General features: G+C 35.4%; 2 protein-coding genes across 3 annotated transcripts; one reads left to right on the top strand and one right to left on the bottom strand.

The window, feature by feature from the left end:
* The first annotated feature begins 1,586 nt into the window (after window positions 1-1,586).
* On the top strand, window positions 1,587-6,775 carry LOC110770766 (Plastid-lipid associated protein PAP / fibrillin family protein). 2 transcript variants are annotated; one of them, XM_021974985.2, is made up of 7 exons: window positions 1,587-2,023; window positions 2,365-2,486; window positions 2,571-2,654; window positions 2,773-2,869; window positions 3,449-3,665; window positions 5,430-5,482; window positions 6,605-6,775. In XM_021974985.2, the coding sequence occupies exons 1-7, from the start codon at window positions 1,733-1,735 to the stop codon at window positions 6,698-6,700; spliced, it is 960 nt and encodes a 319-aa protein (XP_021830677.1). In that variant the 5' UTR covers window positions 1,587-1,732; the 3' UTR covers window positions 6,701-6,775. The 2 variants fall into 2 exon arrangements, with proteins under 2 accessions (XP_021830677.1, XP_021830678.1); XM_021974986.2 differs by having other exon boundaries at window positions 6,498-6,638.
* A 2,230-nt stretch (window positions 6,776-9,005) lies between these two features.
* On the bottom strand, window positions 9,006-9,911 carry LOC110770762 (VQ motif-containing protein). Its single transcript, XM_021974982.2, has one exon. It carries the CDS (start codon window positions 9,822-9,824, stop codon window positions 9,312-9,314), a length of 513 nt encoding a protein of 170 aa, XP_021830674.1. The 5' UTR covers window positions 9,825-9,911; the 3' UTR covers window positions 9,006-9,311.
* Window positions 9,912-15,807: the final 5,896 nt, after the last annotated feature.

The raw sequence follows: 15,807 nt of genomic DNA, 5'->3' as shown, positions 1-15,807 counted from the left end.
TTGGGTTGTAAATGTTACAACTTTATATAGTAAACTAATAACCTTATACGTGTCAAAATTCCATTTGTTTTGAAGAGAAATTCTTCTTCAGTTTTAAGGAGCCAAACTTATTTCAATTTTAAAATGGTTTGAAAGCAACATTCTCTTAATAACTACGTACCAACTACCAACTAGCATTAATTTGGTGATCTTTCTATATGGACTTTATGAAAAGAGTTCTCACGATTAAAATGTAGAAAATTAACATGATTATGTTATCATTTCCTTTTAAATATGTTATTAATACTTTTTAAAATGATACATATATTTTTTTTTTTTTTGGTCAACTAAAATGATACATATTTACTTTAGCATTTCACAGGCGTTGGTTTGGTAAAGCCAAATAAGTGATGGTGGGTATCCGCTTCAATTGACAAGACAACAAGTACAAATTTTCCGGTATATGATGACCAATGGGGTCTAAAATTTCTTACCTTTATAGCTTGTTTGCCCTGTAATGTCATATACTTAATGGAACAGTCGAAAGCATGAATAAGATTTATAGGACATGTGTTAACATCTAACACGCAAATTATGTGAATTTTGAAAGAAGTCGACAATTCATTCTAAAATTATTAATTGGTAATGGAGAAATAGTTTAATTTTTTGTAAGCTCATCCAGTGGCGTGTCCAGGAATTCTTTCAAGGAGGGTCAACATTATTAGCTTGAGAAAATCGTGAATATTAACATATTTTTTTTTTATTGTATAATTTAATTGTTATCTTCCAAAATCATAACCCGCATCGCTGAATCAAATCATAATACATTGCTCAAAAGAGAACTGAATAGCTAGTGTTGAAAGATTTACTTGACTGATGGCCGATTCAATAACAAAAACTACAAGAGAACTCAATAAATGAAAGAATAGAAAGATCGAAGTTAAAAAGGAAAAATGAAGTAAAGATAAATATAGGAAAAACTATAGAAGTAAAGAATAACAATTAACTAGAGTTAGAAAGTTAGAAGGGTCATCTATAAAAGAAACCCAAGAAAATCAAATATATCACATAACAAATACATTTATTGCATAAATTGGAGGAGTGTCAGCTAACCCTTGTGGGTCTTAGCTGGCTCCGTCATTGAGCTCATCCAAGGTTTATTAACTTACGTAACACGTAGACAACACATATTAAATGACGTAGAATATGTGTGGTCGCTAACTTCTAATGTGGGACATAATTCTTCATTGTACATCATCACAAAATGCGTATCTTATCCACGGTCAAAAATTACCAACACGCATTGAGTGGAATTAACTTGGTAAATCCTTACAGCCTTCTTATCCACCTAGGTAAATATGTTTTTTTTGGTCGTTATTAAAGATTTTTATGTTTCACACAACCGACATGACCAAAAAGAAGGAAAGAAAAAAAAAAGGAACGGTAACAAACTAACTGTCAAAACGCATGCCGCAGGCCAAAAAACTCAGCGGCAGGACAAGCAGCCGCCGATTCCGATTCGCCAACAAATTCAATCAAAAATTGAAAAAGACCAAACAAGATAATAGATGGATATTAGTATTATTTTGAAAATGACGAAAACACCCCTCTATCAGACACACACACAGAGAGCCTTCCCACTTCCCTCGCACCCTTCAACCACCCACCTGTCTCGTCCACTCCTTACTATATCAGAGTCAGACGATTCAAACCCAGCCAGCCCTGCTCTCTTAATTCTCCCTCTCTCTCTTCAATGGCGTCCGTTCAGAGCCAGCTCTCTGCGATTGCTTCGATTCACTCCTGTTGTTCGTCGTCGTCTTCATCGTCCTCGTCCTTCTCTTCAACCACCACCACCACCACCACCACTTCACTGGTCCCCGTCGGAAAGTGGCCGCAGTATGGACGGAGAATCTCTGGGGACCGGAGACTTCGACTCCGGCGATCCCTGTGCCGATCAATGGTTCAGCAGGCCGTTCCCGGAGCTCCTGCCGCGTATGCTAAGGAAATGGAGAGGCTTTCAGCAAAAGAATCTCTGCTTCTTGCCGTGAGTCTCAGCAATTTTATCGTCTTTTTCATATACGATTCTCTTAATATATATGATTAATGTCAATTAAAAGAGAAATTGATAGCTTTATGCACTGATTAGCTATTTTGGAAGTGGTAATGTGAGAATAAGGCAAATGTAAGGCTCTGTTTGGTTGCCATTTTCAGTACAAAATTCGCTTTCTCCTGAGCTAGGAAAGTATACATGCGAACTACAACAGTGCTTAAGTATTAAAATTCAAATTAATATCGACCGTGGCATCATGATCTCCATTCAAATTATTTGGTACCTTTTTTTTTTTTCTGAAATTCTTTGACTTGTTTTGAAACCCTTTGTTTCAGTTTAAGGATGCTGGGGGTTTTGAGGCTTTGGTCACTGGAAAGACAACAGACATGGAGCGGATTGATGTGAATGAGAGGATAACTAGTTTGGAGCGGGTCAATCCAACACCACGTCCTACAACGTAGGCACATATCTAAACAATGCAATCACACAATTTTTTCTTTTGGTTTGGATGAGATGTTCACTTGTTTGTTCAGCTACCCAGGTCGCCTTTTTTGGAAGGTCGATGGAATTTCGAGTGGTTTGGATCAGCAAGCCCAGGTCTATTTGCCGCTAGATTTATATTTCAGTGAGTGCTGCATACATTTACCTTTTTAATTGTTGGATTGGTTGAAAAAAAAAACCTGGTTTTAAATTTGAACTGAAAGGTAGCTAAATGTATTGATGCAATCTCTCTGTTGCTGCAGGAGGTTTCCTTCAACTTTGGCTAGTTTGTCAAAAATGGAGGTGGTCATCAAGGATGGGAATGCAGAGATTACAGCAAACTTTAAACTGTTGAACTCGGTATTTATTTTGTCTTTTGAAGTCCTCAGTCCATGGAATGCTTTCATATATATGATGAAGCACTCAGGGTAAATACTGCATTTGTCACATCTCCATGTGAAATCGCAGCTCCAATACAATATGTTATGGATATTGAACTTAAGTGGGTCATTATTTCTGTTGTAGCACTAGTGCTTGGTTAGGGCAAGTTGGGTCGTGTTTGCATTAGAACTGTGGCTTGCTTGTGCGTTCTGTTTAGGTACAACATCACAAGATCAGCCAGTCAATCTGTGTGAACTATTTTGCATCTTGTTTTTGTCATTTTTCTTGGACTCTTAGGAAACCTAGCAATTATTTGTGTTAGTTCCACCTCTCAATAAATGCAATTAGTATGATTATTGAGGGAGAGAGAAAGAGAAGTAAATTTTTAGTCTGATAGTATTTTCTGTGATAACAAATAGTCAAGGCATAATCATGATTCAGACATGGTGTTACCTATCATTTCTCGGTTTCCACCTCCTATTTTTGTGCTCTGTTTGAATTTTGTTGATGTAACTTTTTATGAGCATTCATTATAAAGCATATTCTGGTTCTTTGCAGATAGAAAGCAAATTTACTCTGTCAACCAGGTTATCTGTGGAGGGACCAGTTCGAATGAAAGAGGAATATGTTGAGGGAATTCTTGAGACACCAACAGTTATTGAAGAGACAATACCAGAACAGCTAAAAGGTGCATTTGGTCAGGCAGTGAGCACAGCGCAACAACTTCCTTTTCCTATTAGGGATGCCTTTTCCAGTGGGCTGAAAGTTCCTTTAAGTAAGTGTGATCTTTTTCTTACCCAGTTATTCTCTTATCTGAGTTGCATAGTTGAATCTTAAACTGCAATCAACCCTTTTAATATCTGCCTCTGTTGTGGTCTGGTACCACGTATTGAGACAGTATATGAAATTTGGGAAAACTTAATATTTGGGATAGAAAGATGTTTGTGAATTATTTTGAAGTCTATGAATCACTCCAGTCAACTCCTATAAATCCATTGTCAGAAGAATATCTGCTCTGCTGTGGCCAAGTACTATGTAAGGGAACAGTTATGAAATTTGCAGAACTGACTATTTGGAATTAAAAGATGCTAAGATGCTTGTAAATTCTTTTTTGTCTATGAATCCTAACCTCCTGCTTGATGATTTTACCATGTGTTACTGTTTTCATAAGCTCTCTACCTTTGGCAACTTTTGCTGTTTTGACATTGCAGCAACCAGCCATTTTGTCTTTGTAGATTGATCAAATATTCCTGCTCTCCCTTCTGTAAATCTAAGGGTGTCGATGGTATACCTGGGGGTACTAGTTGAGACTTGGTTAAACATCATATGCAACATCATATGCCCACCATAAATTTTCTGAAAATGTTGTTACCATTCTTTGAGGCATCTATAAATTATAAATTCAGAACATGGTATCTTTGCTAATCTTTCCTTTTACAAGAAGATAAGTTTTCCTTTTATTTTCATATTAGTTAAATTTACATAGGGGTTAAAAGAGCTATAACATTTGCTTTTCTTGAAACATGAACGCTCTCTTTTTTCCAACCTCCTTTTGTGTCTATTTTGGGAGGTGAGGTAAGGTAAATGATTAAATACCCAAGTCTCAAAGGGCACAGTCATTGATGACCTTGGTAGTGGTTTGTGTTATGATTAGGTACCTCAAAGGAGGTTTTTCCATCTACAAGATTCTGCAGCTGTTAGGTTGAGTATATAGTGAGGTATTGTGTCAACTGTGAGGTATCTTAAGGTGTTGCTACTTAGCCAGCTACAGTTTATTCTTGATATAATTATAATTTGTCATATAACCATTAAGTGTCCCATGTTACTCTCTCTTGGTTTGAACCTTTTTTGTTGGTTGGTTGCCTTAAAGTGTTCTGGAGGATGAGGCTTAGGACCCATAACCAGAGAGTTGATCTTATAATTCAGATTGAAACATTGTGACTTCAAAAGCTGCAGATATTTTATGTTTTGTTTAATTAACAATTTTACCACTCAGATGTGTCTCGAATGCAGTTTTCAAATTCCCACCCTTGCTCTTTCTTGCATGTTTTATTTGTTTGCAGCCTAGAATCCAGAATATTAAATGGTTAGATACAATAAATATATAATTTTCTCATCACTAAATTCAGTCATAAAAATTAGTGGAAGCGATCATCTTAGATGCTATGGGATTTTGCGCATATGTGATGATGCTTTTTCATTTTTCGATGTATGTTTGTAGTAGCATATGCCGACCCTGCTAAATGCTCCATCCAATATGATAAAAAGAAGCAATTTGTCTTCCGAACCTTAGAAAATATTACCTTCTTATATTACTTTTGCCTCTATGCTAACTTAGCTCTCATTATGAACCCATGGCAAGTGTTTACTGCTTTATGCTTGCCTAGTTTTATTTTTTTTCACTGTTGTTTGTACTAGTGTATGCCGCTCCCTGCTAATATTCCATCCAATATGATAAAATAAAGCAATTTAACTATTCACTCCCATCTAATACTGCTTTATCTCATTCTTGCCTCTATGCTTTACCTTGTGTCTGCAGCTGGAGCTTTTGCGAGACTCTTCATGATTTCATATCTAGATACAGAGATACTTGTAAGTATCCCACTGAGTATTTTTTCTTCATAATTCAGTTCTAATTTGTTACCCGTAATGATTAGCTGAATTAGATGACTACCTAAGTAATTAATCTGCTTAGTCTTGCCATATCAAACTTGGTGGAACTGAAAACAGCTGTACAATTTGAGTTTTAGATTGTCTTCACAAAAATATAGCTAAATTTAGTTAAAATCTCTTGCATGTAGGCAATAGTTTAGGGACGAATGAAGTTTCATTTTTCCTTGGGGGCATCTGTTTTGTTTTCATCATTTGTAGTAGAAACTTTTCTAAATTTCTAAAGTACATTCTTAAAGAGGGTTAAACTCATAAGGTGCATGATGTATATTTTGCCAAAAGATATATGATGTATTTGGAATCCATTATTTTCCCTAGATCACCTTGACCTTTTCATTAGTCCGATGTTTGTGCATGAATAATATTCATAAATAAAGTCAACAGTTCATAAATAAAGTCCACGGTAATGCCTTTTGCTGAGCTTGTTATTGTATTTTGTGATTATCTTGGATTTAATAACAGATGAAATAGGTTTACATTTGCTCCCTTTACCCTTGACCTCCCTTTACCCTTTACAATTTATAAGTGTTTTACCTCTGACAATTAGAAGTCATTTCACCTTTGTCTCTCTGTTGTATTATTATATGAACCGACTCTAATATTTCCTCTTAATCAATCTTACTTAGCATGCAAGACTTTCTGACTTTGTTATTCTGACTTTGAACATAGTCTACACACTAACAGATGCACTCTATCTCCCCCACAAACCTTGTTCCCAGAGTCAAACTTAGACATTTGAATCTTGAGCCATTATCTTATAGCTTATACGTGCCAAACTGGCGTAACCATGCTTTCTCCACAACTTCCATACACTTGCATGAAGTTGGTTATGGGTGGTTAGTTGCTTATAACTGTATATGGTTGGCCTGTGGTACTGTCAAAACAAGAAAAAAAAGAAAAAGAGTTGGCCGGTGACTATACATATGAACATTTTCAGGCATCATAATACTAGATCGGCTTTGATCTTTTATTATATTGCGGAGTGGTGGCTTCATATAGGGCGCTGCGATCGGATTTTAAATTCTGCTACTGGGTTTGATGCAGATAATAAGGGATGCAGCTGGAGTTCCTGAAGTACTGACAAGGTTGGATACAGCTTCATCTCCCCTGGAAGAAACCGTCACAGAGTATGAGAGCTAAAGGTTCTTCTATGTATGAAAACTCAAATTTTTTTCTATTTTTTTAGATATTAATTAAAATAATAGTTACACTTCACCTCTCTCTCTCTCTCTCTCTCTCTCTCTCTCTCTCTTAATGAGATGTTGCTTTTTTTTCTTTTTTCTTTTTCTTGTTGTCTTCCAAAATTTTCCAAATAATCACCATAAAAATAGGTGACATGTTTTATTTCTGTTAAATTCAAGTCAACGGACCAAAATTGAGTGTGGTTGTTCCTCCAAGTCTTAAGCATATATATAATTTGTTTGCACTTGTGATGATTTTTAGATTCGCTGGATAAGAACAGGGAAAATATTTGTAAATTAAAAGGTTGGTGTGAAGTGTGAACGTGTTTGACTAAAATGCACCACGCTGTTTGACTATTGATGTGCTCTGCTGTCATGCTTGATTTACGACATGCCGCCACTAAAGCTTGACCTTACATCATTTGGAAGGCCATTTCAATATTTAATTTTCCTTTTCCTTTGGTTTGATTACTTGGTTAGTTGGCTGTGTTTCCCTGTGGCCTTTGCCACTTTGATTAGATTTTTTTTAGGGCTGAGTTGACTGAAAACTTGGGGAACCCTGGAGATGTCTGATATGAAGAGGGTATAGTAAACTGTTAGTAGTTTCATTTTGAAGATTAGAATTATGATGCTAGCATCAGTTGTCCATGTGCGTAGGTGATTGTGGACCGATGATGCATTGTAAGACTCACGTGCATTAACAGGTTGATGCATTGTTGTTGACACTTCAAATTGTAGGAGAAGAAATTGTACAAACATGTTGAATCACGGAAGCTTCTCCAATGAAGGGGCTGTGGTGAGGGGTTGTGTTGAGAGGTTCAATCTGTTCGTCCAATAATAGCTCTGCAATTGATCTGATGGCTATGAAGGATCCCTCATTATAACCCCTCATTACAGCCTCTAGTTCAATCGCTTTAGATTTTAGGCATGTAATTCTAGAGGCATTGACTCTTTGTGTACGGTCGTTTTGGATCAACAACAGATGACACTATTAGAGCATCATAGAGGCACTAATTGTGGTTTGATTAATGGTGTTGCACCTGTCATCTCAATCTAGCTTCATTAACTTATGCTTAACTTGTGGCACCAAGAAATAAGAAATTTTAATATAGCAATTTGCGAATAAGAAATTCACCAAAATTTTTGACTTCTTTGTCAACTATTATTATTAACCTCCTGATGCGAACTTGGGCTTTTTCTATTTTATTTTTCTTATAAATGAAGAAAATAATTTTACAGCTCTTGGTATGAACTTAATATCTATTCATCTCCAATGACGGGTCTAGCGCCTTGACTTGCAAACTTAAGGTCTCAAGTTCAAATTTCCACGGCACCATTGTTGTGTGTGTGTGTGTGAGAAATTTCACTCACTTGTAGTTTAGACTATCCCTTGTACTAAAAAAAACATTTATTCATTTGCTCATGGTACAATTGGTAGGTATGTATGTGTACATACAGACATACATTTATATGTATGTATATATCTTCCGTACATTTGTAGATGGGAATGGGATATAATATACAATAATTTTTAGATTAGTTTATGGGTTTAATAACTTTTATTTATTAATTAATTATTAGCCAACTTGGGAGCAGTTGGTGTTTTTTTCCTCTAAAACAACAAGTGGGTTATGCAGAATTGTGTGTTAAATTTCATGTGGGCAATTAACAATGGAAGTTTCTGAAAAGGACTAACAAAACTTGGAGTTGGAGGAGTGTATCTGGAATTTCCATGCCAACATGATAAGAGAGAGACGACTTCTGTAATAAATGGTGAAAATTAAATTGCAATTAGACTCTTGCAAGAAAAGCTATAAATTTATTAAAATATATAATTTCTACATGTTCCTTATCATTTGGTTTTCCAAATAATAATGATACTCTTACCGCATTTGCATATTATATTCTCATACCACTTTAGGTGACAGATGAAGTGAACATCCATATTAATTAAAATTAATTTAACATTTTCTTTTCTTTTATGATTTATTGACACTTTTTAATTGATATAGCTGTCCACTTCATCTATCACATAAGTTGGTATAAGAATATTGTATACAAATATGTTAAGAGTAGCATTACTCAACAAGAAATCTTCATTTAGAGAGAGAAACAGAGGCCCCACAACAACAGATACATAAGACAAGAAGGAAGTCCTACATCCAAATGTAAGGAGAGAAACCCTCTTAAATATTATTCAATTTAAAAGCTAAAACTAAAAAAAAACAAAGAAATAATTAAGAAATATTATAAGTTTCTGCAACTGCAATATCTCTGCAGAAAACAGAGAAGCACTCAAAAGTATATGTCTTTAACCCTTGTATTTACATCAAATGAAGAGAGAGAGAGAGAGAGAGAGAGAGCAGAAGAACATCAGAAAATTGGAAAAAAATAATTAAAAAGACATTGATAAGCAAGTAGTACTAGAATTAAGTTAAACTCTCTAAAAATCCAAAGAAATTAAGCAAAATATTTCAGAGAACTCTGAAACTCATCATACATTCTTCTTCTTTTCTTTCTTTTGGTGAGAATCAAACATCAAACTTTAATTTCTGAATTGCTAAATACTTCTAGACAAGTTGGGTTCCTTCAAAACCATGCAGGTGAGAATTTGAGGCATCCAAATTGGGCAGCAGAGGAAATTCACCAAATTCCTGAATAAACCCTTCCAAATCTGCAAATCTCTCCAAGAACCCACCTGAGTTCTCTGCATTCCACATCATCCCTTCTTCCTTGACTCTCTCTCTTGATTGATCCAAACCCATGTACCCAGTTCTCATCAGCTCCAGCTTGTCAGCCATTGATGATGCATTTTTCTTGGGTTCTTCTCTGCTGCTGGGAATTATATTCCTTGGCCTCTTATTCTTCTTCTTGCTGCAGCCATTTTCAGATGGTTTTCCTGTGAGTCTCTGCACTAACTCCCTGAAGTTTGCCACGTCTGTCTTGATGATCTCTGGTGCAAATATGTGAATGATTCGAATTTTGGGCTTGGCTTTTGATATTGTTTGTGAGTCTCTGTGGATGGCTAGTGCTGCTGGTAAATTTGAGCAACAAGTTTGCTTCTTGGTTAATGTCTCCTCCATGAGAACTTAATCGCTAGAGAGAGAGAGAGAGAGAGAGAGGAAGACAGAGAGAGAGAGGTTGGGAAATGGGGATTGAGGAAGTTGGTGTATATATTTGTTTAGAATGAAGAAGGTGATGCTTATATAGGGGAAAGATTAATATAAAGGGTAGTTAATTATTAATTAATTAAATTGGAAGGACAAATGGGAAAAAACTAAGAAGAAAAACAAAAGAGGGGAAAAAGGCTGTCTTTGGGAGAAGGGGTTGGATGAATCCTTGTCTGGCAAATTGCTAGAGTCAATAGAGTAATTAATGGAACTCAATGGTCCCCTATTTCCCAAATTGGGAATTTCATATACTTATATATGTATTCTGTTGTACTTATTTTATTATATGTTAATGTTTTGTGAGTTTGGGGTATGGGAGGATGTAATGTGAACATGTACGATGTTTTTCATCATACATGAAATTACCAAAACATCCCCATTTTCCATTCAATTTGGAACTTCATTATTAGGATCATCTAATTGTAAAATTTCAATGCATGATTCTCCTCTTCTTTCTCTTCTTGATTGAACCTTGAGAGATGAGTGGTTCAATCATTTAATTAAAGTTCCAATGAAATGGGATTTCAATGTTTAGTTATGAGGGAAGCTTTCATGCAAATTCAAATGTACTTGAGGATTTGCTCCTCCAGGTAAGGTTCTAGGTTCGAGTTCTAGCATCCGTGTTATATCTGTGAGTTTAGTATATTATCACCTCTATCAATAGAAAATATTCTCAAAAAATGTACTTACGGTTTTATGCCAAAGTAGAAATTATATCAGATTACTATTCTTGTCATGTTAGATGTTAGATGCCTATGTTAGATGTTTGGAATTGATTCAATATCACTTAACGACATCTTTATCTTTTGATACTAAACATCAATGTCATCCCTAACATTATTTTTATTTATTGGACTTCATCAAAACTGTTACATGATCGTGATCGACATTTAAAAAGTACTAACCACATTAATCACGTACTCTTTAAAAATTAATCACACATGTCATGCACAAAAATAAGTTTCATATGGGTAATTATGTCAATAATATGGAAATACAATATCATTACACATAAAGCCGTGAAGTTGGAACAAAACCAATGTCATGGACTCATTCATGGGTTCATGGCTTGCACACAATTGTACGACAGCCGTACCTAATCCCGCGTTCCAAAAACAAAGGACTTTGTAAATCATTACTTTTCTGTTTGATCCTCCATCTTGTCTGTAATTTTTCATTACTGAATTCCTATAAGATCTGAAACTTGATATGGAAGCACAATGATTTTGAGCATCCATTGTTTTGGGGTTTGGTCATCTCACTAATTGGATACGATCCAGCAAAGCAAGCTGCAAATAGTAGTGTGCATGTAGGTGGAGAATTTTAAGTAGCTATATAAAAGAGTATCAATTTGGTCCCATAGAAAGAAAAAAAATTCAGGAAAATTTCTAGATATAAGAAACTTCAAGTATGCATGTGCGATGTCCGAGGGTAAGTGGAGATCATGAGTTCGAATCATGCATGTATGATGTATTAGGAAAAAGGAGAGAATAAAAATCATATTATTTCGAAAGTCAAAATTCTGTCGATAAGATTTAATAATATAACTGAGTGAAAATGAAAGCATTCAACTCTTCAACATGTTGAATTATTATTTAATTTTGAGAAGATATCTATTTTGATTGGAGTTACACTATTTTCACCCCTTTCAAATTAATCTCCCCACAACCTATGGTTAACATTTGAATGTCCACAGCCATGGCTATAGGCGCCATCCATCATCCATGTCCATTTGAGAATGACCATTTTGTCTAGTTTTATGTGGTACCCTCTCTTCTTCTGGAGGAGTTCATAAATTCAAATTTCATAGACAATAGTTGTTAATAAAAATAAACGAGAAAATAAAAAAAAGATTATTGATAAACTGCTTTCGAAAATGATGTAGCTCTCATATATTCTTCTTTCCTATCCTTATTATTCTTGAGTGCCTGTCTTCATTTTTTTTTTCCTAATCTAAATCAATGAAGACTTTATATATAGTGTGGCTAACCTTTCATAATTCCGAAATCTTATTTCATCTTGAGTGATAAAGACAGGATGGAGGCGATTTTTATTTGTGAAATTAGACGAAAAAATAAATAAAGGCTTTTTATCACGAATGGTCCCTGAGGTTTGTGAAATTATCGCCTTTCATCCTTAACCTTTTTTTGTGACACTAATGGTCCTTAAGGTTACCCTATGCACATCAAAATGGTCCTTCCGTTAGCTTCCGTCAAATTTTCTGTTAAAATGTTGATGTGGCACATATATGAAACCACATATCCAATAGAATAGAGCCATGTGGCTTTAAATAAAAGGTATAATATTATATTAAAAAGAAAATTAAATTTTTCTTGAAAATAAGTATTAACACTTTGAAAAATGAAAAAAACAAACAAACAAATGACCTCCAAGTTCTACCACCAGCCACCTCCCATGATCCCACCCAGCCAACCCCCATCCTACCTTCCTCCGACTGACAGCCAGCCAAACCAGCGCAAACCCACTACCACCGCCGCTCTCCTCTCCAACACAACCAAACTCCACCTTGCCTAGATTAGCGCGAGTTGAGTCGCTCGAGTTGCTGCTTTCATTTTCAACTTACCCAATTTCAACAGAGATGAAAATTGGGCAGCAAATATTACCAAAAAGAAAGACAAGAAAAAAGGGCAGCAACATCACCTTTCAAGATGCCAAGATGGACAATTCAAAATGCAAATTTCAAAACAAATGTCCCGTATTATCAAACCAATTAGCTAGAATTTGAAAATTTATTCAAATTAAAAGGCTCGAATTCAAATTTCAGATACATATCAAGACACCCATGGATCTGGTGAAGAGGGAGATCCACAGTTGGGATGTGTCGGATAGGAGAGAGAGAGAGAGAGGGGCTGGGGCTGTGCTTTTTTGAGGGAAGAGAGAGATGAGCGGGGTTTGAGACAGAGAGAACACCCAACCCAGATGTAAGACAGAGAGAAAGATAGGGGTGCCGGAAGGGAGGTGCTGCAGGGATGGGTGTGGGGTGTCAGGGCTCAGAGGATAGGGGTGGCGCTGGCCTTTGTGATTACTCCCTTTTTTTTTTCTTCTTCTTCTTCAATTCTCTGGTTGTTCGTTCGTGTTGATTTTTTTTCATCTCTCTCTCTCTCTCTCAAATCTGTGCGATTTGGGGAGTTCAATTATTCTTTCCTTCTTTTAATATTATTTTATTAATTTTTTTTTTATGTTTTAGTTTTTAAATACTTTTAAATATTTTATTAATATATTATTGGATGTGTGGCCCCATATATATGCCACATCAGCATTTTAACAGAAAGATTTACGGAAGTTAACGGTAGGGACCATTTTGATGTGCATAGTGTAATCTTAAGGACCATAAGTGTCACAAAAAAAGGTTAAGGACGAAAGACGATAATTTAGCAAACCTCAGGGATCATTCGTGATAAAAAGCCATAAATAAATGCTATTTGATGGAAAATTAACATGTTCTTTTAGAGGGTGAAAGATAATGAGATTTTCAAGATTGAGAAATGGCTTTTTGTGAAAGACTCGAGAATTTTCTATGCAATGAAAAGAAAGAAAGGTTAGCAATTAAGAGGTTTATTGTTGAACTAAACATTAAACATATACAAAGGGCCTTTTTAGTTGATACTTGTTCGACAAGATAATATATAAACCCCTCATAGCATAGCACCTTGGTAGTGTGTGTGTGTGAGAAATCCCCCTCCAACTGTAATTTAGACTATCATTTGTATTAGAAAAACGACATTGCTTCAAAATCAATCGTGGACGTTTTATTATTAAATATTGACGTAAATTAACAATCTAATAACGTAATATTGTTTCGCAAAATAGAACCCTATATCCTATGTAATTATGTATATAAGAGCAAACTAGTACGTACGGATGCATGAGGTATCTGACTCTTGCTAAATTGCAAAACCGACTTGGATGTTATTTTCTCATCATTTGGCTCTATGTTTTCATCTCATAGCTACAGAGAGAGAGAGAGAGAGAGCGAGCACCATGGCCGGTCTTAAGAATTGTCACTACTTACAAATGGAGCTTTCGATCCCAAACATCAATCCAAATTCATATTTGACTACGTCTTCACAATAGATATTTCTATTTATATTTTATCTCTTGCATTATGTATAAAGATAAATGAAAACATTCAACAGGCGATTTTGTAATTAAGCATAAGTGAGATTAAGAAAGGTCCTTAACAAGGTTTAAAAAAAATTATAATTATCCGTTTTGTATGAAATTTTGGACACAAAAATAATGCTAATGGAAGCTGTTATGTGTGAATGCCAAAAAGGCTTGTTTAGGTGAGAATTGCTCAGTGGGGAGGTCAAATGGGCACGTGACCTTTTACAATTGGTGCAACTGCCATGATGTTTTAGCTTTCACTTTTTTGACTTTTTACACGATCGTTCGTGCATGTCATGCTATTGAGAACGCAACCCTAAAATGGCTAGTCATCCTTTTTAATTTGCAACTTTTACTTTTTTCTTTTACTTCAATTGGATATATAAAAAGGCTTTTTTTTTCAACAAAAATCCTTCCTTGTAATTCTTGTCTAATTACATCAATTTATACATATATTATATACAATTTGTACGAGTTGGTAGCTGGCAGTTTACCATTTTTCTTCTAAGTGGGGCTAATTTCCCAACAGAATTGAGTGGGGCTAATTTCCAATAGCGTAAGGACTATCATGTATGAAAAAACACCATTGTATTTCTATAAACAGAATTGCCGTTTCTATTAATGTAAAATACAAATGTTCGGGTCCGAATAATCGTGATCGTATTTGTAGTATCTATGGATTAAAGCACATCTATCTAATCTAAGATTTAGAAAATCAATCATTTGTGTTAGAGCTCTTCGTTTTTCATGCTATGCTTAGGAGAAGTAATGAAAAATAATTGATAGCCGGCAGCAGAGGAAATATTATAGATATTCAATTGGATATTATGTGGATCTTCCGTTCTGATCAGAAAATAATAACCGTCCGATGTGCACGTGATGAGCTGACACCCATGATGATGCGTTTTGCGTCATCAGAGAAAGAGAGAGAGAGCACACGAGTCCCGTGCCGGCCCAGGGATGGCAGAGCAAAGACTCAATCTCAACTGCCACGGGGCGACGTTGGTGCCGTCCGCTGCTTCCTGAGCGGGAGCCAATCCAACGAGTGCGAGGCCACTCTTTATTGACGTCTTAATTACTAATTAGGATTATTGGGTGAAAATTACAAACTTGGGTTGCACGACTGCACTCTCTTGTTATGCTTAGCTGGATCCTGTCAGCTTTTTTCCCAACATGTGTCTTGCGCTGCATTTTTCTTACCAATCTTCCACTCCTTTTCAAAATTTTTTTTAATGAAATAATGCTCATCACTCATTCTTTGAACAAGGATGGATTTATCAGGTACTTAGCATGTATGTTATTATAATATGAATCGCAATTTTATATTCTTACAAAATCTACTCCAGGGATTATATCAAGCCTACTTGAAAATGATTTTGACTACATAAGTAAACGTTTTTAACCATTTGAATTACAAATTTACTATAAAATTCTGAATGCATGTGTAACTCATTTGGAAACCGCAATATAATAATCTACCATCATTTTAAACTTGAATCAACTGACCTACACGTGTTTAATTATTTACCATGGAGTGATGATCTTACATTGATTGGTAAAGTGCCTGATAAAGATCAATATAATAGCTATAGAGTTTGTCCACCTAGCTTAACTAGCTTTTAGGGTTGCTATTTATTTATTTTTGGTAAGGGTTGGTATATATTATTGAAGAGTATATAGAGAGAGATAGAGTTTTTATTGAGGGATTTTTTAATTGAGGGACACTCTTGTAAACAGAGGCGGAGCCACAGTGGGGTCATTGGGGTCG

This window comes from Prunus avium, chromosome 7, assembly GCF_965620075.1.
Source record: "Prunus avium chromosome 7, drPruAviu1.hap1.1, whole genome shotgun sequence".
Lineage (NCBI taxonomy): Eukaryota > Viridiplantae > Streptophyta > Magnoliopsida > Rosales > Rosaceae > Prunus > Prunus avium.
Note: the sequence above shows the minus strand (reverse complement) of the source record. Positions and strands in the feature narration are given on the sequence as shown.

Coding starts and splice junctions, on each gene's coding strand:
- LOC110770766 (XM_021974985.2), top strand. CDS start 1,733: ATGGCGTCCGTTCAGAGCCAGCTCTCTGCGATTGCTTCGATTCACTCC. Junction 2,024..2,364: donor AAGAATCTCTGCTTCTTGCC/GTGAGTCTCAGC, acceptor CCTTTGTTTCAG/TTTAAGGATGCTGGGGGTTT. Junction 5,483..6,604: donor ATCTAGATACAGAGATACTT/GTAAGTATCCCA, acceptor GGTTTGATGCAG/ATAATAAGGGATGCAGCTGG.
- LOC110770762 (XM_021974982.2), bottom strand. CDS start 9,824: ATGGAGGAGACATTAACCAAGAAGCAAACTTGTTGCTCAAATTTACCA.